We start from the raw sequence: 25,871 nt of genomic DNA, 5'->3' as shown, positions 1-25,871 counted from the left end.
AAACAGGCCAACCCGTTTAACCCACGGGCTTAATGGGCCGGACCTAAATGGGCAGACTAGCCCGTTTGACAGCCCTACAAAACAAAACCTCTAAAACCCTTAAAACTACAGCAAATGCAATATCCCAATCAATATTTCCCCATCAATAAACATAGGAGCATGAAAAAATGCAGAAACAATAAACAAAACGAAAATGCAGAAGCAAAATAAACGATTAGAGTGACAAAAAATACCAACCTGATTGTTAGAGAGCGAGCGATAGAAATGAAACAACAACGCGCAGGGAGACACAGCACTACAAGCCCATCGAACGTTCAGCAAACCCAAACAGAGCATAACACTAGAAAACTTTGCAGAAAGTGTTTATAAGACAGTAAAAGAGCAAAGAAGAGAAGAAACAGTTACAATGAGAATAAATAAACCCCCTCCCAACGTTTCAAAAAGAAAACACGAAAGGGAGAAGACAAAAGAAAAAAAAAAACAACGAAACCTCTCTCCTCCCACTAAGCGTCATTATGACGCCTTGGAAAATGCAGCAGATAAAACCCCTTTAGAAGAAACACGACGGCCCAGCAATTTGAACACGCGCGGACTCTTGATCTTGGCCAAAAATCACAAGACCAAAGGAAAAAATTCCGAAGGTAACAAGCGGTCCCCAAAATGGTTGAATGCACAGCCTGATTTCCCGATCTCAACAATAGAACCTGGACGATACTCCACCGCCCATGCCAGGCTCATGGCCACTTGGACCTCCAAATCGCACGGCAAAGCAAACTCTTCCAAGCGATGAGACCGAGCAACGCTCACTCTCTTGTTCCAGGGACAACTGTTTCAGATCCAGTTCTCGGATCCCCCATTAGAGCAGTTACGATCCGATTATTCGGGCTCAGGCCACCACCGTGGCTCAAATCGGCCTGCTAACCATAAACCCATGACCAATATTCAAATTCAAACACTTTCCTTATTTTAGCCAATAAGATGAGATAATACAACAACTTTAAACTATATAAAGGGAGTCAATGCAATGACTCTCTCATGTGCGTTACACATTCTTAATCCTGACTAATATCTCTTATATCCTTTCTAATTTGAGTGTTAGAATATCTTTGCAGGTATCATTCTCTGTCGTTCCAAGATTCCCAAAACTAACAAATTCTTAATCCATCTCACAACTCATACCAACGAAATCTAGTACAAGATTGACGTTTTCTATCTTTTATTTCATTAAATTCTTGTACTAAGCATTGTAATGTTGTAGTTATGGTGTTGTGTAATATTAATATATTATAGATTATTATATATTAAAATCACGATGGTAATTAATATTAGTGGTAGTTTATTATATGATCTCTTAATACAAGATTGCATTGTTAGTTTGAATTTTACTTTAATTTAAATGTAAAAAACTTTAATTATAATCATCTATATTTATAACTTTATTATATATATAATATTCATATATACTTATTATCTAATCACTCATTTTAAGTCTTTATAAAACTTGCTTGCATGACAAATTAATTCAGTATTTTGTTTTAACTTCGTCATGACCATTATTTCAATTTAGAACAATCAAAAGAAGAAATGAAAATACACAAATAATGGTGGGTCCAACTTTATTGGGTCAAAATAGAGAAACTCTCATTTTTGTACATTGAAAAAGTCCACATAAAGACAGATGACATAAACAATGAAAGCAACCATTATCTTCGTATATTGTATTATTGTATATTTCTGATATATACTAGCTAGTTGCATATTACATTCAAATAACATTTCTCTTAAAAGTACAGAAAAACTATATTATTATTTAGAGCAAAAATAAAAAATCTTTCTGCTACCAGAATAATCAAACTTGATACTGTTCAAGCTGAACATCTTTGGCGGTCAAAGGCTCATACTCGCCAAGATAAACTTCCAAATGATCCGACAAGGCCGACTTATCAATATTCTGGTGATGATAAGATTTGCAAACAAAATAAAGCACTGTTTGGATCACAAGTCCAAACAAGAACAAATGTGAAAGCAACAAGAAACATAGCAACCCATAAGCCGTTCTATCCAAAGAACTCACCCTCCATCCATGCACAACAAAATTCTTGAACAAAAACTGTACCAAGAAAAACGATATATTAAGCATCAAGAATATGATCACTGACAACCACATCTTCCCCTTGATCAAATCCTTGCTCTTCTTCATCGCTTGGAATCCGTAAGATTCTTCCAACACCGAAACAACGCTGGCTAGCTGCCAAACCACCGTAAGATACAGAAAGCCAATGAAATAAATCAAGCCTACAATGATGAAGATGGCGACGGTGCCGTCGCCGGGACCCAATAATAGCAAGAGAATTATAATGACAAGCGCGGTGGCGAAGTTGTAGAGGAAGAAAACGGAGAAGGCGCATAGGAAAGTTACCAAGAGCCTCTTCCAAACCTTTGGAACGACGCTCATGACTTTCTTGAAGGTGACTTCTCTTGAAGTGTAGATGGAAGCTACGGTGTACACGACGGCGGAGGTGGAGAGGAGAGAGAAGATGAGTAGAAAAGTGAAGTATACGATCTTGAAGAGGACGAAGGTAACCCATTCTGAAGAAACCATGTCGGAGAGCTTATTGTATTGAGGTGTGCCTTGTGGAGTTTCGATCATTTCTTGGGAGTTGTGCATGATTTTCCTGAAGAGGACATCGGAGATTTCTATGTGGATTAGGAAGATGAAGGAGAGAGGGAGGATTAGGGATAAGGTGATCTTCGTGAAGATCTTTCTCCATGCAATTATCATCTTGTATGATTCCTTGTAGATCCCAAAGAGACCAAGGAACTGCATCTCTTCCTGTTCTTTGTCCATGGCTATGGCTATAGAGAATTTGATTGAAGAAGCTGCTAAGAGAATATATGGGGTAAGGTAAGATTAGAAGAAGAAACCACGAGAAGAATAATATTCATAACAAGAGAACGTGCCAATTGGTGCTATATATATATCATATATTATATAATCGATGACAATTAAATTATTATTATTGTTATTATTATAGTGGGTTTGGTTTGGTCAATTATTCCCCCCACAATACGTTTGAAATGAATATATATTATGTGTGTTAGTTTTTAATAGTGTCAATTTATTTATTTGGTTATTGACTTTTTTTATTTTTATTTAGCATTTAATATTCTATATATATATATATAGCTATCCGGTTTATAAATGAAAAATTTATAAAGAATTTTTATACTTAAAAAAATGATATACATTCTCAAAAGTTTGTGTTGATTATTGTGGTGAAGCTGCATAGAAATTTCCGATTTGTTGAAATGAAAAACAAAGGATAGGGTTTTTGCTTAAAAAGAAGGAGAAGACCAAGTCGTCTGGTGTTGTTTAATACTACGCGCGGACGCACCGTAACGAATCCAAGATTTTTGTGCGCTCTCTCTTTGGAGTCAAACCTTGACTTTATTTGGTTTTCTCGTCCACATGCTTTCAGGCTTCGTTCGGCCTTCTTTGAATTTTCTTTAATCCCAATCTATTGGCTGACTTGGGATTTGGGAAATAAAAATTTAGAGAAAAATTTGGTAACAAAAAATATTCAGTCATAATTAGTCAAAATTTTTTATAATTTATTTTATTTATATTATTTAATAATAATTTTATTTTTTATTTTATTCTCTTATCATTCTATTTATTATATTTTTATTAACTTTACTTATTAATAATATTAATATAATATCATATCCCTTATTATTAGATATTTTTGTAATCAATACTTAATATTTATTTTTATAATTTAATTTTTATATTTAAAAATACATTAAATATTAATAATAATAATAATAAGAATGGACGGTAATGATAATATATATTAATTGAGTTAATTGCAATTGATTCTTTATTTCTCGCATTTAATATCAACCAATAGAGATACAAAAAAATCATTAACTCTTTATTTTCGTTAAGGCATTTTAATTACACTTACTTTTTTGTAATATATACCTTCCATTAATTCAATTATAATCATTAAAAAATCATGACTCTAATACCATTGCAAGCACAATAGTGTATAAGCCAAAAACTTTTACAAGAAGTCGCATTTATTGTAACACCCTACCACACAGGGCTTTACACCTATGATGTAAAACAGAAGTGGCGAGACGCTACGACCTCTAAAAATAAAATACATATATATAATAGTAGAAAGAATATAATAAACTAGGAGCCTTGAAAAATGGGTAAAACAAAAATTCGTAAAATAAAAAGCGCAACGCTCAGGACGTATAATTGCTTGCGTGCTAAGAAACCTGAAAGTTAAGGATAAGAATAAGCGAAAGAGTAAAAGAAGGCAAAGGAATACAACATAACTAGCTCCTGACTCAGCCTGCGAATCCAAAGGCTGGTCAGAGGATATATATATATATATATATATATATATATATATATATATATATATATATATATATATATATATATATATATATATATATATATATAGGTATCCCAAAATACATCAAAATACCAAAATGAGTTCCTATCTCTCCCTCAACCTCTAAGAGGAACAGCATACACAAGTTACTTGGAGAGTAAGCTAAACACATATATACATATATATATAAACAGGAACCCAAAATACACCCAGGTGCTACTCCGCTTCAAAGATCCAGGCGCCTAGCGAGGAGCCTCTCGACCTGCATCTGAAAACAACAACATAGTATGGGATGAGAACCGGAGGTTCTCAGCATGGTAAAGGTGCCACGCGTATAATAAATAAGGTCCTGGGAATACCAGAGGCAATCCTAGAACTCCGTTATCACAATTACAGAACTTAATCTCTAAGTAAAAGCCATAAATAGGGGTAGGTGTTCTAAGTACACTATAATCTTTTGTCTTAAACTTAACACCTAACACTCAACCCATTCACCATTCCTCCATCTCTCCGTCTTTCATAAATTCAGCAGAGACAAGCAACCAAACAAATTCACGCACAAGTAATAAGCAGATAGTGCAAATAGTAAGAATAGCAGGTAACATGATATATATGTTCAATTAGGCAATCCCAGATAATGCATAGCAATCACACAAACAAATGCACATGATGCATGTCTGTCCTATGGCTAATGAGGCTCATCTATCGGTTATCCAGCCAACCCGACAAGTCCGAAAATCTTAGACTGTCCCCCGTCGCGCATCCCCAAGAGTCTATGCTAGATTTCACAATCAATTATCATTCAAATTAAAAAAATTGGGGATATCCATACCCGGGAATTTATACGTGCCTGGTCACCCTTACGACGTAGGTTCAACAGAGTATCGAGATTCAACCTGAAACATCTGGTGGCGAGCCACGGTTCTGTTACCCAGAAAAACTCGTATCTCAGATATCATTCATAAGCCATTTCATATTTATAGTAATTATTTAATCATCCATCAAAGCCATGGCATATTAACTTCATTCATTAACCACTTTCCTTTCCCACTTTTCATCACATTTATCTCTTTCTTTACTCCCAAGTTATCTTAAATTCCTAACTTCATTTAACTACTGGACTTGGTACTATACTTTAAGTCTTAAAAGGAAGAAAATGAAGGTTTAGAAGGAGAAATTTGGTTTAGAATAGCCAAAATCTGGATTTGCAGCAGGCAGTGGTCACGCGTACGCGTATGCCACGCGCACGCATGGAGCGAACAGCAAGTCACGCGTACGCGTTAGTCATGCGTACGCGTGATCATGCGTATTAGCTTTTCACGCGCACGCATGGCTTCTCGCGCATGTGTCGCTAAAATGCCACGCCACGCATACACGTGGGCCACGCGTACGCGTGGATGGACGTTTTCCCAAAATGCAGAATGCCTAGAAAAGCTGTTACAACCAGATTTTGTGACCCTGCAAGCACAGTTTTTATACCAAACTTTCGTCGTCCATAACTTCCTCTACAAAATTCCGTTTTTCACAAAATTAGTATCGTTTAAAAGCTTATAAAATCATCTTTCATTTGAAGCAAACCACAATTCCATCCAAAATTTGAGGGGTAAGTTATGAACTTTCAAAGTTCACCAAAATTCACTTTTTACCATTTCACTTCCGAACCTCATTTTCACCAATTCCATATTCCTTACCATGAACACCTACATATCATTAACATATCAGCCCATTTCATTAACAACCTCTACCAAATTACCTTTAACCAATTCAACAAGCCTTAACCACCAATCTATATCAACATATATTTACACTTTACATATATTATCCCTTCAACACATACATCAACCCTTTATTAACACATATCAACATCTTCATCAACCCCTCATTAATGATCTCAAGCACACATATTTAATACTAACAAATCATGATCATAACTTCCAACACTAACTCAATCACAAGAATACATACTCAACAATTTCAACAACTCACAAATTTCAATACAAGTTCATCCATAAATTTATCCAACAACTTCACAAGACTAATCATGTAATGCAACTAACCAATTCAACTTAACCTATGGTTCTTCTAGTCTAGGTTTTCACAACACCTTAAATGTTAAACGCACGAAACCTAAACCATACCTTCGCCGTTCACTTTATTCCACTCAAGGCAGCCTCACAAGCAAGAACCCAACCCCTTCAAGCTCAAAAAGACCAGCCACCAATCGAGCTTCAATCACCAATATCCCTCCAAATACTCACTTTTCACTTCCAATGCATATATATGATCTTAATTCATACCTAATACACACATATATTACAATTTCAGATTTTACCTAATTGATTAAAATTAAATTTAAGTTTAGAAAAACCTTACCACTCCTACACGTGTAGCAACTCAAATCCAGTAAGCTCTACAAGCTAAATCGAACCTAGAACATCAAAATTGAACGATTTTTAACATAATTGTTCATGAATTTTCGAAATTGGGGGAAGCTGGCTGAGAAGGAAATAGTGAGTTACCTTCCAAATCGTTCCATGGGTTTCGTAGAGCTCGTCGCGGCGAACGCGTAGCCGCAAACGGTTCGTTAATCGGAATTCCGGATTAAAAGTTATTGAGAAATCAAATTTTTGGTGAGATTTTGAAAGTGTAAGGCCCACATCGGTTGGGGAGGGGAACGAAGCATGCCTTATAAGGGTGTGGATACCTCTCCCTAGCATGACGCGTTTTGACGAGTTAGTGTGGGGGGCTTCGGCTAGCATCCCTATCGTCAAAAGTAAAACCGTGAGGCCTTGTATGCAAAAGCGGACAATATCGTGCTAGCAGGTGGTCTGGGCTGTTACAGATGGTATCAGAGTCGGAACCCGGATCGATGTGCCAGCGAGGGCGCTGGGCTCCCTTAAGGGGGTGGATTGTAAGGCCCACATCGGTTGGGGAGGGGAACGAAGCATGCCTTATAAGGGTGTGGATACCTCTCCCTACCATGACGCATTTTGACGAGTGAGTGGGGGGGGGGGGGGGGAACGAAGCATGCCTTATAAGGGTGTGGATACCTCTCCCTAGCATGACGCGTTTTGACGAGTGAGTGTGGGGGGTTTTGGCTAGCATCCCTATCGTCAAAAGTAAAACCGTGAGGCCTTGTATGCCAAAGCGGACAATATCGTGCTAGCGGGTGGTCTAGGCTATTACAGAAAGCTTCACATGTTCTTCCTCCCTTTGCTGAGCTTTCAGCGCTGTTCAGCATGCAAAATGAGAGAGAGGGATCTGAGCTCTCTTTATTAAGTGAGTAAGTTGGGCCCACGGTCCCGATTTGGATCCAGTTCGATCGGTTCGGCCCGTTCGTCCCAATTTTGGGCCAAATTTTTTGAAATTGGTGTCGAAATTCTCGTTTTAACGAGCTCTATCTTATTTTAATATTAGATTTATATTTTTAATTTTCCTGATTAAAATTCAATTTATTGACTAATTATTTACCGATTTTAGCGGGATTTACATATATCATTGCAAATAATATGGCATTTGAATTTGACCTTAATACGGTACCTATGGTAGAAGGTGGTGATGAAGAATTTGAACAACAGACGGACTCACCCGACGAGGTTGTTATCAGTCAACCAATTTTCAAGAATATGAAAAATACACGAACTTTGATGAGGTATGATAATAAACTGATTTAATTTTTTTTGTATTTTTTTGTGCATTTATAATTATATTGTACTAACTAAGTTCATACACATAACATTCATATGTTCATATACATAATATCCATAATTACATACAACTAACATCTAAAATTTAAATTCATGTTTATTAGATATTACATCTATACACATCATTTTTTAGTTATTGCATAAGTAACTATAAAGTTAACACATATATTTTTAAATTTTATCATAATTGAATTTAAAAAAATATCAAATTTTTAAATTAATTTATTCAATTGATAAATTTATTAATAACATCCATAAATTCATACACATAACATCTATTATTTCATGATAATAACATCCATAATTTGTACTCATAATATTCATAATTTCATACCTATGATATCTGTAATTAATAAATTTTTATAATTAATATTATCAAATTTTAAATTATACGTCTTATTGTATTTTCTAAATTATTTCATGTGTGCACTAATAGGTCATAATTTTAATTATTTTAATATTTTTATTTAATATTTATATGTATGCTTATTTATTGATTTTAATATGATGAGTTAATAATTATTTTTAAAAATTTATTTTTTAATTTTTATTTATATTTTATATTTTATTTTTTATTTTTAATAGTCTATATGTAAAATATAAGTTATATGGTAGAAATTGTTAAAAATTTTTAATTTAATTTTCATATTTTTTGTAAAGAATTATTACATTTTAATAGATAATAATGTAATTGAGAGATGTTAGGAATTTGATTTAAAAAATTGAAATTAATTTTAAAAGTAATATTAATGACTCCAAATAGATAACAAAATAATAATAAATAAAAAAAAGATAAATAATAAAAAGATGTTTGCCATTTACTTATTAAAAAAATAAAAATTTTTATGTAACATTTTTATATTATAATTATTCTTTAACTAGCTAGCATTACTAAAAAATTTAATATACTCCCTTCATTGCGTATGAAATTTGTATGGATCAAAACTCTGGAAGGATTAATTAATTAATCTATTATCCTATTTTTAACTTTGAAGGACAAATTTATGATTTTAAATTTTTGAATGATGACTTGTCCTGCTGCCTATTTTATTAGTTAGAAACTAAATTAAGGGCTTGTTTGGGTGAGCTTTTAAAAAAAAATCTTTTTTTTTTTGAATTTTTTTTTAAAAAAATCTTATAAAAAAGTAAAAATAATTTTATGTTTGAGTATCTCATGCAAAAAGATCTTTTTATTTATCAATTATGTTTGGATATAATAATATAAAATTACTTTTTTGTTTATTTATTACATGAAAAACATATTTTTTTAAGAAAAAAAATCTTTTAAAAAAAGATGTAAATTACAGTTTCTTAAAAAAGATGCTTTTCTGATTTTTCTAGTACTTTTACTTTTATTACTCGAAATTTGCCAAATACGCTAAAAAATAAAAAAAATATTTTTTCAATAAAAAAAATCTTTTTTATCAAAATAATGATACCCAAACAAATACTAACAGTTTATTATTATTAGAGTATAGCATCGCATGAGATGTGGTCTAGTTAGTCTTTATAAGAGCTTGATTAACTCCACTTATATTATTGAACTTGTCGGATTGAATTAAATGCATTCAATAATAAATAATATGGTGTTGTTTCTAATTTTTTATTTTTTCGTGCTGAGGTATAATATGTATTTGTTTTTTTTTTTTGTCAATAAGTATAATATGGTTTATCTTGTAATTCTTTTGTTTTTATGGGAGCCCAACGCATTCAATTTTCTTTTTCTAATATTAGCGGGTAACGAATTTTGTATCCAATAAAGAACAATCAAAAAAATTTTCCATATCAAACAAATTAGTCCCTATTAAAAATATTCATTACTTTTTAGATCTGATAAATTAATTTTTAATAAAATATATTAAAAAATTAGTTTATTATTATTTAAAATATAAAAAATTTAATCTTTGAATTATATTTTTTAAAAAATTAAAAACTAATTTATCACTTTTTAATAAATGTTGAGGATACATTTATTTTTTTATTTTTATCCGATATTAATTTGCCTAATATTTTAAAAAATCAAGAACCAATTTATTAATTTTTGTAGTTAGAAATTAATTTATTATATACACAATTGTTAGAAACAAATTTAAATATCACTCAGTTTGTTTTATATAAAATAGTAAAACACACAGACGATTAATGGGAAAAAATTACTTATTTTTTTTTAAAAAAATAACATTTATATCATTTTTATATACATTTCTTTTATATATTTTTTATGATATATAAGATAAATCTTTTTTTTTCTCACTTCTTATCAATAATTTCTATTATTACAAATAAAAAACACTTCAAAAATATACACAATGTTATATATAATATTTTTCAATGTTTTTTATTATCATGACTCGTGAAATATCAGGCTTTTGGCTCAAGTTAGTTGGCTATTTTTCTATTATAACTTTACAAGGCTGATTAATAGGTAGAATTTAATTTTCATATGCTGAAAATTTAATTATAAGTATATGTAATATACTAATATTACATTAATTAAAATAATTATTTTTTTTTTCTAAAAAACATTTTTCACTTGTTCTCCCCACTGTCGATCCTTTCCCGTTCCGAAACCCAGCCAGCCACCGCCGTCAGCCACTTCCGCTGTCCACAACCACTGTCTGCCTCCATGTAAGTACTGCTTTCTGCTTCCATGTGATCTCTTTCAAATCTTGTTTTTCTTCTCTGTTTTCCTTTGCTCATAAAAAAAGAGAATGGTTTTTGTTTCTTTCACCGAATCACTGTGTATGTGATTGATTCAATTTCTATTATAATTAACTCTTTAGTCACTTCTTGCTTCTCACACTCACATGAGTTGGTCCCCTTGCTTTTCTCCTTAGAACTTGGACCAACAATCTCCATGAGTTTCACTCAGCCATTTATCCCCTTAACTTGAAGTAAACTTCCATTTTGAAATTCCGAAGATTGGTTAGAAGAAATTGTTGTTGTTATTGTTGTTGTTGTTGTTGTTGTTGTTGTTATTATTATTGTTTGGTTTCCCACGGTATCCTTGGCCTGCTACTAATCTTTTGCAGATCGGAATTCCATTAAAGGTTTGCTGAGCAATGCACAAGGCGAGATTCGCCCGCTTAAGCAGGCGAGTGAGCTAAGCTAACCACTCGACCAGCCCAAATTGGTTATTATTATTTATTATTTATCCCCAAAAGGTTCATAGTTATAATGTGTGATTTTAATCTTGCATAAACTGCCATATTGACCTTCTAAATATTAGTTCATTGGCAAAATAGTCCTTACTTTGGGTGGATTTGTCAAGCAGAATTGGGTAATGAATATGTGAAGGACTATTTTTTGGGAACAAATCTTTGGAAGGTCAAAATGATGATTTTACTATTGTGAATCCGTTGCCATTCCTAAGTATGACTTCGCTTCTTTTTTCTTCTTTTTATGATTTTTGACTTACTGAGATGCACATGCTTTCTTAATTTAGAGTTCTGGTAGCCTTCCCCTCAAGAGCCATAGAAGTTGTCTCCATGGCTATGCCTACAAGGGCCCTCTTCCAGGATTCGCTGCGATCCAAAAGCACCCCACTCTTCAAATTCATGTTGTTCCTCTTTTTACTGTCTATGGTATATAGAACAACAAACTATTCTCTCATTGTTTGCAACTTCCTTTACCTTGCTTTTGTCCTCTTCATTGGAGTGAAAGTGAAAATACCCTAAACTCAATACTTGAATTCACCAACATTGATCAGTTTCCTAGCTAGATTTCTCATTTATCAGTAAACCCTCTTATTTATTTTAATTTTTTCTTTGATGTCTGGCATTATTTCCACTAGGTGCTGGGACATGAAACTGTGGAAGTGGAGCACTACCCGCTGGTTGTGAGTACTTGGCCATTTGTTGAGGCCGTTAGAGCTGCTTGGAAGGCTGCTGATGGTGGTTCAACAGCTGTGGATTCTGTGGTTGAGGGTTGCTCAACTTGTGAGGAACTGAGATGTGATGGAACAGGTGCAAACTGAAACTATTTCGAAGATAACTTGGATTTTTTTAATAAGTAACACGTTTTCTTTTTCCTCTTGGTTAATTGCTTGGTTGGGCTACTGATTGTTCTTCATCATATTTGAGTCATTGTGTATCGAATTTATTTTGATTAACATGTTTTTCAACTCTTATTGAGTGTTTGATTATAATAATACTTTACCTAAGAGGTTTCATAGAGTGCACTATAAACAACTTGCTTCTCTTTTTGCTTCATCGTAGAATATCATTTAGATTGCTTCAAACAACCAGTTTGTTAGATTGTTTAGCATTGCACACAATCTGTGTGTTTTTCTGCTTGATATAATAACTATTCAATTTCATTGGAGGATTTCATATCGATGATAAAGCTTGTTTAGTTGGGGATTTATTAAAATTTTTTTTCAATTTTGTCATATATGGAAGGGGAAGAATAGATTTCAATGCTGTTCTCTATACTGAGATTTTCTCTTCTGGAATTTTTTTTCCCTGCCTTCTGCATATCTTGTTCCAAAAAGTTGGTCCGGGTGGAAGTCCAGACGAGAATGGAGAAACTACAATTGATGCTCTGGTCATGGATGGGGTAACGACCAATTACCATGTTCTATAGTAATTGAATTTATTAGTATTTTCTCTTTCTTGTGATACATTTTTGTGTATCGGCATGACTTTTGGTCCAATCTTCCTCTAAGGAGATACATAGGCGACTATGGAAGTAGGAGCTGTCGGTGCCATGAGATATGTAAAGGATGGAATCAAGGCTGCTAGGTTAGTAATGCAACATACTGAGCACACATTGCTGGTAGGAGAGAAAGCATCGTCATTTGCGATATCAATGGGTCTTCCAGGACCCACAAACCTGAGTTCATCAGAATCTATAGAGAAGTGGGCTAAATGGAAAGCTAATAACTGCCAACCCAATTTCTGGAAGAATGTCTTACCTGAAAACAGCTGTGGTCCTTATCGCCCGACAAGTTACCTGGAGCATACCAATGAAACGTGCTTGAAGACTTATCCGATGCAAACTACTGATTTAAGATTTCTTGATCTTGGTCATCGGATCCATGATACTATATCAATGGCCGTTATTGATAGAGTAAGATTTTCATAAGAAATAACATAAAAGTTTATCACTTTTATATCTCATATCGCCGATGCAAATAACTTTTTATTTGGCATAGATGGGACATATTGCTGTTGGCACATCGACTAATGGGGCGATGTTCAAGATTCCTGGCAGGTATGCTTGTCAAAGCCAAAAATTTAAGCAGGCATATCTTTTCATTTCTTCAATGACTGGTTTTCTTTCTTTTTTAGCCAATTTTTGTCTTCCTTTTGTAAGATGCACTTGTGATTTATTTATATGTTTTCTGTTGTAAGAAGTGCATACTAACTCTCATATTTGCAAAACTTAATCTGTTATCTGGACTCTTATTATACTGAAGTTTCTTTTTATTTTATTATTTGCTTACAGGGTAGGTGACGGTCCGATAGTTGGATCGTCTGCATATGCTAATGAAGAAGTTGGTGCATGCTGTGCAACTGGGGATGGTGACATCATGATGCGCTTCCTTCCATGGTACCATACTGCTCCAAACTCCATAGTTTTTAACTGGTGTAGATCAATATCTAATTTGAGTTGCCTTTAGTTTTATTTTATTTTTAAACATTCAGCAGTAAAATCAGAAGTGTTGCTCCTGACGAAATTTGGTCTATTCATGTAGAGAGCAATGTCTGATCTTTTCCAATATAAATTTAAGGCACAGAGATATGTAACAAATTGGCTTGATTCTGAAATGCAACAATGTAGTGCCATTCTGATTATACTAGTTCAGAGAAGCGTAAGAAAAGAACATAGCAATGATAGAGAGACAAGCTGGAAAAGAATAAAAAATGTGTTATTCAATTCTGTACTCTAGAACCATTTTGATCTGCAGAAAAAGTTAGTATTTATAGAGGAGAAATGTTTTCTATACTTTCTTGCCCCGTAGACTGAGCTGATATTCACGTCTTTACCATTGAATGGAAGTCATGGGTCATCAAGTTCACATGAAATTGGTCCCACACCCATCCAATGGTAGAGAAATGTTTGTTTGCTCTGTGTATAAAGTAAAAGTCCGTACAAATAACAGATTTCTTTATAAAGACTCAAATTGAGTGTTTTCGAGAGTCTCTGTTGAAGTTCCTTATATATATTCTTGCCTCCATTTCCTTATCAACCTTTAATACACAACCATATTCAATAATCGTCATTGAATTGCTAATTTTGTTTAAGGGAAATATTGGAAACCAACTTTTTCCAGCCACAATGAGCCAACATTTTTCTTTCCCTTTAAATTTCTCTCATCTCCCCTTAATCCTTATTCATCCACTATTCTGTTGGCAGATTACTGGTTCATAAAAAGTTGGTTTCCTCATAAAACAGGTTACGTTATATGGAAACTTTATGGAGACAAGAGTTTGTTGGTATTTGGAAACTTTATAAAGGCGAGACTCTGTTGAATTCTTTTACAGCACACTTTCCTAGCCCGTTAAAATAAGTGAAAGTAAGAAGAGAATGAACAGAGTATTGAGGGAATTTAGAACTATATCTAGGCCTGACTCTGCTGGACTCTTTCATAGCACCCTTTTCTTTGATAAAACACTTGCCTCTGTACTTTGTAGTTGTTTGTACCTGATCTTGAAATTCGAACTCCTTGCGGTAGAAGCTTAGAAACTAGGACGTAGAAACAGTATAATTGAAGTTAAGGTATAACACGGTACTTCTGGCCACCAGAATGATTTCCATGACACTATGACAGTGAACATTACGTGGAAGCAAGTCGTCATTCATGATTGCATATGTTATGATAAGCAACTTCATCTCCATGATATTAACCATGTGATTACATAAACATAACCTTAATGTTACGAAGCCTAGGATGCTTAGATGGACGAGTAGTCACACAAGATTAGCTAGGATTAGGAAAGATTGCATCAGAGAGTGTCTTGCAGTGTCAACTATTGAAAAGGTGATAGAATCATATCTTACATGGTATGAATATATTCAGAGAAGGTATGTCATGTAATGAGGAAATTATTAAAAGAGATCTAAAAATAAATGGTTTAAACACTGATGATGATTATGATAGGGTATTGCAGTGTCGTTTGATCGATATAGCTGACTCCATTTAATAGAGCAAGACTTAGTTATTGTTACACATGTTTTTGACAACTTTGTTAAAATTTGTTAATCTTGAGAATTTACCATTATGGTGAACACACCTAATCCATCATCTGGAAATGTAAATGGAAACCCTTTTCCCCACTTCCATACAGCTTGAACTGAAAATAGACACTACTGTATTGGTAATTCTATAGTATGGTTTACACACAGATTTATAGGGCAATTTGCCGGGGTTTGATTCATATATCTAACCCCTCGTAGTAACACAAGGCTTTGTTGTTGTCATAGTAGTCATCGTCCTTGTGTAGTTACAGCTTTAATTTCTAGTTTGTATGTGTTTCCTCTTAGTGTGTTTTCTTTTACAAATATCAAGATTAACAACAACCATATTCAATTTCAGTTATCAAGTTGTTGAAAGCATGAGGTTGGGAATGAATCCGGAACTTGCTGCGAAAGATGCAATAGGGAGAATAGCAAGAAAGTTTCCAGATTTTATGGGAGCCATTGTTGCTGTTAACAAAAAGGGGGAACACCGGAGCTTGCCATGGATGGACATTTCAATACTCAGTGAGGAGCCCTGGAATGAAAGATGTGCAAGTCTTTACTGTGCTACCCTGAAAGGTAGAACACTATTCAATAAATTAGCCTTACAAATGTTAAGGTTAGTTAGTAAATTGGGGACTCTAAAGTGTGAAATATCGGGAATGTTAGAGAATTTGGTGTTTTACTTAGATGTGGGACTATTATGCAAATATGCGATACGCCAGGAGTGAATTGCAAATAACTATTATAAAGTATAAAAATACTTGATTTTGAAGTTTACCACGTGGGTAATTTCGTAATTTCACACGTTTAATAGTAAGGAGGATAGCTGCAAATGTTCATTGTGAAGAAGCCACCATCAATTTCCCGCTGTAACTTCTCACAAGATAACATATTAGCTGAAACAGTTGTTTTCATGTGAAGTTCATAGTTGAGAGCCATTAAATGAAGTTGATAGATGAAAACCTCTATGAAGATTTTTATATTTAGTCAAACTTATCAAATTATTTAACAGTTTTCAACTTCAACTTCACATGAAGACAAATATACACGAGTTTTTACCAACATATTAATATCAATCATTAACTTGTGCATAAGCCGTGAGACTTCGATTGAGAGGATCTTGCAAGTTTCAGGATAATTTGAGAGTAAACTAAACTAACCAGTAACCACCACAAGCTTTGAGTGGTGCATTGGACACTGATAGTGTAGGTCGGCGGAAGGTTGTTGCGGCAGTGGCAGCCTGAGGGCGAAGCTGATGGAGACAATTAACAATTGGATACTTTGAAGAAACAAAAGTTTCTTTATGGATAATTCTTTTATGGATAATTTTGTTAATTTTTTATTTTTTTATGAATAAAAATAATAATTTATTCAAGTTGAAACCATAAAATGTACATATACTGTAGATTATTTGTAGTGTTATCGTTGGTATCAACTACTTAGTAGGAATAGATTGACACCATTAATCTCACGCTAAATATTGCAATATTTAAGGCTTTGCACTCCACTTTCAAAATCAATGTGCTTTAGTATTTTTATTACTTTAAATTAATTAATGTTTAATTTTAAATTATAATTTCATATATCTTAAATAATTTTAACCAATCTAGTCAAATTTTATTAAAAAAATTTTAATTTATATATATATATATATAAATATATATATATATATATATATATATATATATAGTAATTAATTTAGTGTCTGATTTTTAGTATACATATAATATTTTTTTATATATTTTTATTTGTTTTGAAAAATATTTTTTATGAAAAATTTTCTGATTTTTGCATAACCTTTCATGCAAAATTATAAGAAAAGATTGAAAATTAATTTTTTTAGCTAATAATCAGCTAACATGTTCCTTTTTCTATTTTTTTCTTTAATCTTTACTTATTCATTACTTTATTGACTAATTGTTAGAAAAAATAGATGATTCTTTGACAAAATCGTAAAATTATATATTCCCTTGATAAAAAACAAAATCAATGAATTTTCCCCCAACTATAAAATGAAATTGAACAAGTATGATGATTATTGATTAGGTATAAGATATGAGCAGATGCTCCATAATTTGGATGCCAGACAATTGCAAGAAAAAATTGCTTAAAACTGTGTCATATCGCTGCTATCACCAACCACTTTTTGCCTTTGGATGAAAAAAAGTGCGTCTATATATTATTATAATCAATTATGTTGGATGTGAAAAAAAAAATAATTATCAAATTAATTATTTATAAAAAATATATAATAAAATATAAAATATACATTAAAAATAATTTAAATAATACATATATTCACATGCAATTATATAGTAGTTGATTTTCTGGATGCACATAGTATTTTTGTATTATGATTTAATTGTAACATTTGTCCTCAATATATTTGAATTTATTCAATTTGTAATTGATGAAATTAAAATAAATAAATTAATAAATAAATAGAATTAATCTAATCAAATGAATTAATAGTCCAATATTCATTTTTTTATGATTTACATAAAACAAAACATTTAAAAATATAATGGACTTCCATGAAGCTACCCCTATAAACCGCCATAATTTTCCACGAAGATATCTTTCTGAAGGGGCAGAATATATTAATAATCAGCTGAAAACTTGAGAGAAGTATCTGTTTTCTCCAATGAATCATGTTTTTTGTGTGTCACCCGAAGAATAATAATGAAAAATGAAATCTGCATGAAAAGAAATCAATCAAAATCAAATCTCTAAGAAAGTTCAATAGGTGCCTAACTATCAAAAGACCAAATGAAAATGCAGAAAGATTATATCTGTATGTAAAATATGAAATTAGTCAAAGACAAAGAAATTTAGAGCAACCATGTTTTCGGCGCAGCATGCATGTATTGCCATTAGTCTTCAGAAAAGTATAGGTAAACAATGAAAATACTAAACAATGTGAACAATAGATATATCAGATGTTTATTTTACTAAGTGTGTGGATGGTTATTCTAATATTAAAATTTAGGTGGATAATTTAGAAGTATAATGTATTTTAATTTAATTGATAATTATTCATATTATTCAAAATAGTTATTGGCTACCTAACATTACCCTATGCTCCCAATCAAGAACTGAAGATCACAACCAAAAAGGAAAGCCTAAGAATGTGCTTCTATACTTCTTTTTTTCTTAGGCTGTACCAAACTGCAACCACTTCTTTGGAAATAGTGACAATTTTACATGACAAAGCGTCTTCTTTTATAATTTATGTAATATTCTTTTTTTTTATCAAATTAGAGGATTTTATTTATTTTTTATTGAAAAATTATAAAAAATGTACATATATCAATTTTTTAATAGATCCAAAAAAATAAAGAGACAATTAATTTCGAGAGAGAGAGATTATAATGTTGTAGTTCTATTTGGTTTGAACTATACTGCAATATCTGCAATTATTACTAAAGATTTGATTAATAATTTAATATAATATAACCTAATACAAAGAATTAAAAAAGACAAAGACATCCTAAGAGTGGGCCAATTTAACTGAATTTCAAAAATTATCTAATAAATAAAGGATATTTGTGAAATCTTTTTAACCATATATATTCTTAAACAATGTTAAATTTCTTAAATCTAAGTATGAATAAATGACCATTTGTATTCATGAGAGATGAAAACGCTGACATTTGTACCTATGATAGCCTGAAACTAAAGTTATACCCATGATAGATGCCTTCCGTGTGACAAAAATACCCTGACTTGGATTGAGTTTGGTTCGTGGGAATCCGATTCTACGTGGCACTCCAAACCCCCAAACTCTTTAAATATAATCTAATTTTAATTTATAATTTTATTCCCCATCTTCTCTTCCCCAATTCCAAACTCTCTGTCCCTACCACCGCTCTCATTTCTTGCTACCACCACAGCCATCAACATCATCGACCCACCGTTCTCCCTTCTCGACGTTTCTGCCTCTTCCTCAACAGCCTCTTTCTCCTCTCATTCTCAACATCAACAACCTCATCCTTATTAAGGTTTTTTAAATCTTTCAAATTCCCAAAATTTTTCATCATTTCTCACTTTTTACTGGCGCCACTCACGAAGGGCATAACCTTCCTCTGATCCCATCTCTGTAGGCGCTGGAAGCACTGGTTCGTCTGAGACAAAAACGCTGTCGTCGTGGTAGACGTTGTCGTTACCATTTTCTGCTACATGCACCAGTTCGAAGGGAGACTGGGAGTAGCTTGGATCCAGATCGCTGAACCCGAAGATGTCTAGTGAAGCAGGCGGAGAAGTGTGGTCAACGACGGGGCATTGCCGCCGAAAAAGTTGGAGTAGCCGCCGTATCCGGAGAAGTTGTCTTCGTCGGCGTGGTTTTGGTGGTGATCGGAGTCGACGCTGTAGGTATCAAAAGCAGACATGTCTTCTGTCTCTATGTTGTTTTTGTTCTCTCTCTTCTGTACAATGATGGGTGCTTCATTTGCTTAGCTTAATTGAATAATTGTATTCAGAGAAAGAGAGAGATGCTGTTAAAAATTAGAACGTTTATTTGAGAAATAAATATTACCAACACGTTCATATCTGCGTTCCTCAATCGCGGGTCCTTTTCTCCTTCACTTTGATTTTTTGTGTTACTGATTTGTGGAGTGCCTGATTTTTTTCAAAGTTTGAATTTTTTTTTTCATAATTGATGAAGAGGAGAATGAGTCTGGGAAAGAGATAGATGAAGACGAGGGGGACGATGATGATGTTGTTTTCCTTGAGAATTCTTACTACCTGCACGGTTACTGGGCTGGCTTGGTTGACCGGTATGAAGAGATGGTTGAGAAGTACCATCCCAGATTTGGAGTGCGGAAGACGAAGGGGAGGTGGAGAAGGTGAGGATGAAGGAAGAGTGGTTGAAAAACATGAGAGTGAGGAGGGTGTCCTTAATGGGGTCAGAGGTGGTGGGGAGGGAGAAGAGGGTGGCTTTGTCGGCGTGAAGGGCAGAGTGGATGGTGAGGGAGCGAGTATTGAGGAAGAAGGGGTCAGAGTAGGGTTTAAAGAGTGAAGAGTGGGGTTTAGAGAGAGAGAGAGAGAGAGAGTGTGTGTGTGAGTAAGAGAGTGAGGGGTTGAAGATAAGGGAGGGAGTGCCACGTAGGATCGGATTCCCACGAACCAAGCTCAAATCCAAATCAGGGCACTTTTGTCACACGGAGGGCATCTATCATGGGTATAACTTTAGTTTCAGGCTATCATGGATACAAATGTCAGCGTTTTCATCTCTCTTGGGTACAAATGGTCATTTATTCATCTAAGTATACAGTATATAAAATGTATGTAATATATATTAATAATATATATTTTAATAATTTTAATTGTTAATCTCAATTATAAAAAGTATATAATATATATTAATTAAAACTAACGATTAAAATTACTGAAACGTCGGTATTTTAAGTTTTTGGATCTTTTTAAATGAAGGTAAAATTGATCTCTTGAATAGTTTAAATATAAATATGAGAAATCACATTATTTTACTTTTTAAAGTGAATTTCAAAATTTAGAAGATCTAAATCCTTAAATACATGTAAAAAAACTTTTTATCCTACATTCATGATAATATTCCCAAAAAAGGGTCAAACCTACTAGCTTGACTAAACCCTAAAATGTTGAATTTCTATGCTAGTAGTATTAGCGAAATGGTAACTGTATGGAGTCAAAGTCATAATATGCGACGATTCTATAGATTTTCATAATCTTGTCTTACTTACCTCGGAAACAAAAATCTTATTGAAGACGCGGTTCCACAAGGAAATAAAGTGGTTTGCCATTCACGCTGCAATCATCCTGAAGCAACAAGCTCATTTCCATAATTCAAATATTCTTGAACATGGACCTTTTACCCTCTTCATTGGTAATCATAAAAAGCACAAAAGTTTTTAGTCATTACCTTAAAATGAGACAGACCAATGATACAAGCACATTCCACTACTTCAGCACCACCACGTTCTACGAAAACAATTTCACACAAGACACAACCTTATATCATATTTTTCTTTATTATTATTTATTTATTCTTTTATGGTGCAAACCATATGGAAAATTTTTAAGTATTCTAAAAATAATGTTGTTCTAGTAATAATGTAATATTAACTATTAACATCAATTATGTCTATATTTATGATTAAGATTTATGACTAAAAAATCTAGAGAAAAGCTTAGTATACAAGCGATTAGGGCTTGTAACTATTACAAGTTCATTAACGCCTAATCCGCTAAAACACGCTGCAACTCCTACGTCACTTACACGCGCCATACAAAGATCCCGCGTTTGTATAACTACCAAATTTAAAAGATTTGTTTCCTTCTTTGTTTTCTTTCTTTTCAAATTTCATCGTTCTTCTTCTCGCGCGTCTTCCCCTGATTTTTCGATCGTTCTTTTCCTCTCCTTTCTCATTGGTTTGTTCTTCGTCATTGACGTTAGTTTTTCTCTCTGTAACTCCAGCTTCGTTTTGACATGGTGTATTTATAGTTTTTGACATAGTGTATTCTGCAACCTCTCTGTTGTTGATGACCAGTTTGTTCCGAAGGTTGGAATGACCTTTACCACCCTTGAAGATGCTCGAAAGTTTTACAGAAACTATACCAAGGTTGCAGGTTTTTCTACAAGAGTTCGGAGCACAAATAGAAAGGAAAATGAGATTAAGAATCAATTGATTACATGTAGCAGAGAGGGAAAATGAAACTCTCATAGCAAAGACTCATTTGATAGGAATTGGAATGATTTTCTGCTAAACTTTGGTCTTGTGGACAACAAGTGGTTTTCATGTAGTGTTGGGTTAAAATCTGCAGCAGGGGTGTAAATTTAATTTGTTATCGGGTGTATTTATAGTCTGTGTTTGGGTGTATTATGCAGATCTCTATGCAGACCGTCATATTTGGGTTCCAATCTATCTGGATCACCACTTCATATTATAGTGCCTGTAAATCAGACATTTTGAATACACCAGAGAGAGTTTAATTAATTTTGGTCTTGTGGACAACAAGTGACTTTCAGGTAGTGTTGGGTTAAAATCTGCAGCAGGGGTGTAAATTTAATTTGTTATCGGGTGTATTTATAGTCTGTGTTTGGGTGTATTATGCAGATGTCTATGCAGACCGTCATATATGGGTTCCAATCTATCTAGATCACCACTTCATATTATAGTACCTGTAAATCAGACATTTTGAATACACCAGAGAGAGTTTAATTAATTTTGGTCTTGTGGACAACAAGTGGCTTTCAGGTAGTGTTGGGTTAAAATCTGCAGCAGGGGTGTAAATTTAATTTGTTATCGGGTGTATTTATAGTCTGTGTTTGGGTGTATTATGCAGATGTCTATGCAGACCGTCATATATGGGTTCCAATCTATCTGGATCACCACTTCATCTTATAGTACCTGTAAATCAGACATTTTGAATACACCAGAGAGAGTTTAATTAATTTTGGTCTTGTGGACAACAAGTGGCTTTCAGGTAGTGTTGGGTTAAAATCTGCAGCAGGGGTGTAAATTTAATTTGTTATCGGGTGTATTTATAGTCTGTGTTTGGGTGTATTATGCAGATCTCTATGCAGACCGTCATATATGGGTTCCAATCTATCTGGATCACCACTTCATATTATAGTACCTGTAGATCAGACATTTTGAATACACCAGAGAGAGTTTAATTAATTTTGGTCTTGTGGACAACAAGTGGCTTTCAGGTAGTGTTGGGTTAAAATCTGCAGCAGGGTGTAAATTTAATTTGTTATCGGGTGTATTTATAGTCTGTGTTTGGGTGTATTATGCAGATCTCTATGCATACCGTCATATATGGGTTCCAATCTATCTGGATCACCACTTCATATTATAGTACCTGTAAATCATGCATAATTCAGAACTCTTTCTCTTTCTCCTCCTCATCTTCTGCTGCTTCTTCTTCTTCAAAAACGATTTTACCATGAATAATCGAAAAAAACGAGAAAACAGAGAGAAAAGACGTAAATGAAGAAGAAGAAGAAAAAGAGGAAAACGAGGAAGAAGAACGTGCAGAAACGAAAGAAAAGGAGAAGAAGAAGAGTAAGAGGAAGAAGAACGTGCAGCAAGAAGAATAAGAAAAATTTCAGAAACCATGAAAATCGAAAAAAAAAACGAAGAAGAAGAAGAGGAAGAGGAAGAGGAAGAGGAAGAGGAAGAGGAAGAAGAAGACGAAGAAGAGAAGAAGAAGAAGAAGACGAAGAGAACCGTTTGAGTGGGGCGCGTGTAGTTACGCTCCATTCAAAATGAGTTAATGCGCGTGTTAATGAAGTTTGGGCTGATAACTTGTAAAACTTGTACGGCCTTTTTACTTGTATGTGTAGCAGGCCCCAAAAATCTAATGTATCATTGAGTAATGTTTAATGTTTACTATGTTTAATGTTTAAAGTCTTATAACTGCAAGTATATCATTGAGTAATAATGTAAACGTCTTTAGTCAAAAACAGATAAAACTTACTTTTTTTTTATAAAGGCTAAATAAAGCAAGTTTGAATTATTTGGGCTAATTTTTTTTTGTTTCTCTAACATTATTATAATGTAAAACTCTTTTACATTGTAACTACATAACAATTAAACTCGCTAATTAATTAAAGAAAAGAGAAAAGAATATTATATATAAAGTGGAAAAAATCATAATATTAGAAGGGTGGAAGTTACCTAGGAGAGTAATTGCTGCAGACAGAGTTCCACCTGTAGCCACCAAATCATCAATAACAATGGCTTTCTCACCATGTTTCACAGCACCAACATGCATCTTCAAACAATCACTTCCATATTCTAGATCATATTTTTCTGAAATTACTTCACCTAAATATGAACCACGAGTTAATTAAGTAGCACCATTAATGAAACAGAATAACACAACTAAAATTTGTAGAGGAGAAGGACGGAATAGCTAAAAAAACAAGCATTATATGACAATTTATGAACTAAAGTGATCAAAATCTATTTGGCCAATGTAACTTAAAGCAAAAACTAAGCAAAATGTTATGTCCTGCTTCTAAATATTGAATGCAAGCATGGTAGTTTTCAAAATCGATATGGTCGCTTAAGAACATATTTTCAACCTAGTTTCCCCATGGATGCTTTGGTTTCTCTGTTTCAGTCAGCTAATCAACAAATATTGACAGAACATATGTACCTGGTAGCTTTCGAGGTTTGCGCAAAGGAACAAACTTTGAACCAATGGCTAATGCTATTGAGGGACCAAAAAAGAATCCCCTAGCTTCCACTCCTGCATATTAATCAAATAATCTAATCAAATTAGCACATAAGATTGAAGAGGATAAACAACATTAGCAAAGAACATGGCCTTTTAGGTTATGTTTATTGTTTAGTAGTTAAGACAGGACATACATACAAAGATTCCAGGACAGATGAAAAATGACTTTATTTCTGTTTTACAAGATTCTCTCTCTATTTCCCAATGTCTTGTACTGTATTTCTGTTTTACCTCAACTCAAGCAAAACCTTAATGCTTCTAAACAGAAAATCCCACATTGAAATGGATCCAGAAAACACAGTTCAAGGAATGCAACTATTGCTTAAGATCAATGCCGTGTCTGAATTCGTCTAAAATTGTCACTAATACTAATTGCTCAAGTGATACATTATACTACATGGTGAAAGGAGATAAAATCACATAACATAACAGCAGGGACTATGTGAAAAATTCAATTGAAATAAAGAGTCATTAACAAGAAAATATTATTGTGGAATTGACAGCACAATGTTTAAAAATAAATAAGTTAAAATAAAGAATATTGATATAACAGTTTCAAATATTCAAATAGAACAGGAACATGATTGATGCAGCCAGCAACTAATATGAATATCCTAAGCATTTGCTTCACCCTTTCTGCTACTAATAAAGATTCACATAATAATAAAATATAATTACTTTTCTTACAATAAGACAAAAAAAAAAGAAGAATAAGATTAAAAAAATACGGTTCTATGTTGTAATGTGTAATATAAAAAGGTAGTAATTAGTTGTAGGCATATATGGTTACAGTCTTATAGAAGAGCAAAAAAGAGAATGTCACAAAACAATAAATAATATTACCGGCAACAATGGAAATTCCCATGTCTTTGTAACGATCAACAAAAATGTCAATTGTGTCCTTAAAAACCTTATGATCCAACAACAATGTCGTTATGTCCTGAAACATTATCCCTGCACTCATTTCATTATTATTATTATTATTATTATTATTATTATTATTATTATTTAAAAAATATATTATTGAGAAAAAGAAAATACATACAAAAAAACTAGTCATGGATCTCTAAAAAACATAAGAGAGAATTATTATTATTAATTATTAAGACCTTGTTTGGGGAAGTGAGGAACGACTCTGATGGCTTCAGTGATGGCCTTGAGCCTTGGATCTTGTGGTTTTGGAGCATTGTGTTTGGAAAACATGTTTCTTTCTTGTTTGTGTTTTGTGGTTTTGTCGTTTGGAGAGGAAAAGTTAGTTGGGAGGTTATGCTTCTTTTTTATTTTTTTTTCCCTCGCAAACAGTTTCTGTGTGCAAAGTGATTTTGGAGCAATTTGATTT

At 33.2% G+C, this 25,871-nt stretch overlaps 2 protein-coding genes and 1 pseudogene across 2 annotated transcripts; 1 reads left to right on the top strand and 2 right to left on the bottom strand.

Annotated features, from left to right (window-relative positions):
- Positions 1-1,591: 1,591 nt before the first annotated feature.
- On the bottom strand, positions 1,592-2,969 carry LOC130944599 (uncharacterized). The gene has a single exon (XM_057872986.1). The coding sequence runs from the start codon at positions 2,846-2,848 to the stop codon at positions 1,850-1,852; it is 999 nt and encodes a 332-aa protein (XP_057728969.1). The 5' UTR covers positions 2,849-2,969; the 3' UTR covers positions 1,592-1,849.
- Positions 2,970-10,544: 7,575 nt separating this feature from the next.
- On the top strand, positions 10,545-16,072 carry LOC130943895 (probable isoaspartyl peptidase/L-asparaginase 3; annotated as a pseudogene).
- A 4,952-nt stretch (positions 16,073-21,024) lies between these two features.
- Positions 21,025-25,486, bottom strand: LOC130946539 (adenine phosphoribosyltransferase 5-like). Its single transcript, XM_057875312.1, has 5 exons — positions 25,376-25,486; positions 24,452-24,544; positions 23,968-24,117; positions 21,204-21,262; positions 21,025-21,100 (listed from the first exon to the last, which is right to left on the bottom strand). The coding sequence occupies exons 1-5, from the start codon at positions 25,479-25,481 to the stop codon at positions 21,041-21,043; spliced, it is 468 nt and encodes a 155-aa protein (XP_057731295.1). The 5' UTR covers positions 25,482-25,486; the 3' UTR covers positions 21,025-21,040.
- Positions 25,487-25,871: the final 385 nt, after the last annotated feature.

Source organism: Arachis stenosperma, chromosome 8, assembly GCF_014773155.1.
Source record: "Arachis stenosperma cultivar V10309 chromosome 8, arast.V10309.gnm1.PFL2, whole genome shotgun sequence".
Classification (NCBI taxonomy): Eukaryota; Viridiplantae; Streptophyta; class Magnoliopsida; order Fabales; family Fabaceae; genus Arachis; species Arachis stenosperma.
The sequence above is the reverse complement of the archived record's forward strand: the minus strand, read 5'-3'. Positions and strand labels throughout refer to the sequence as shown.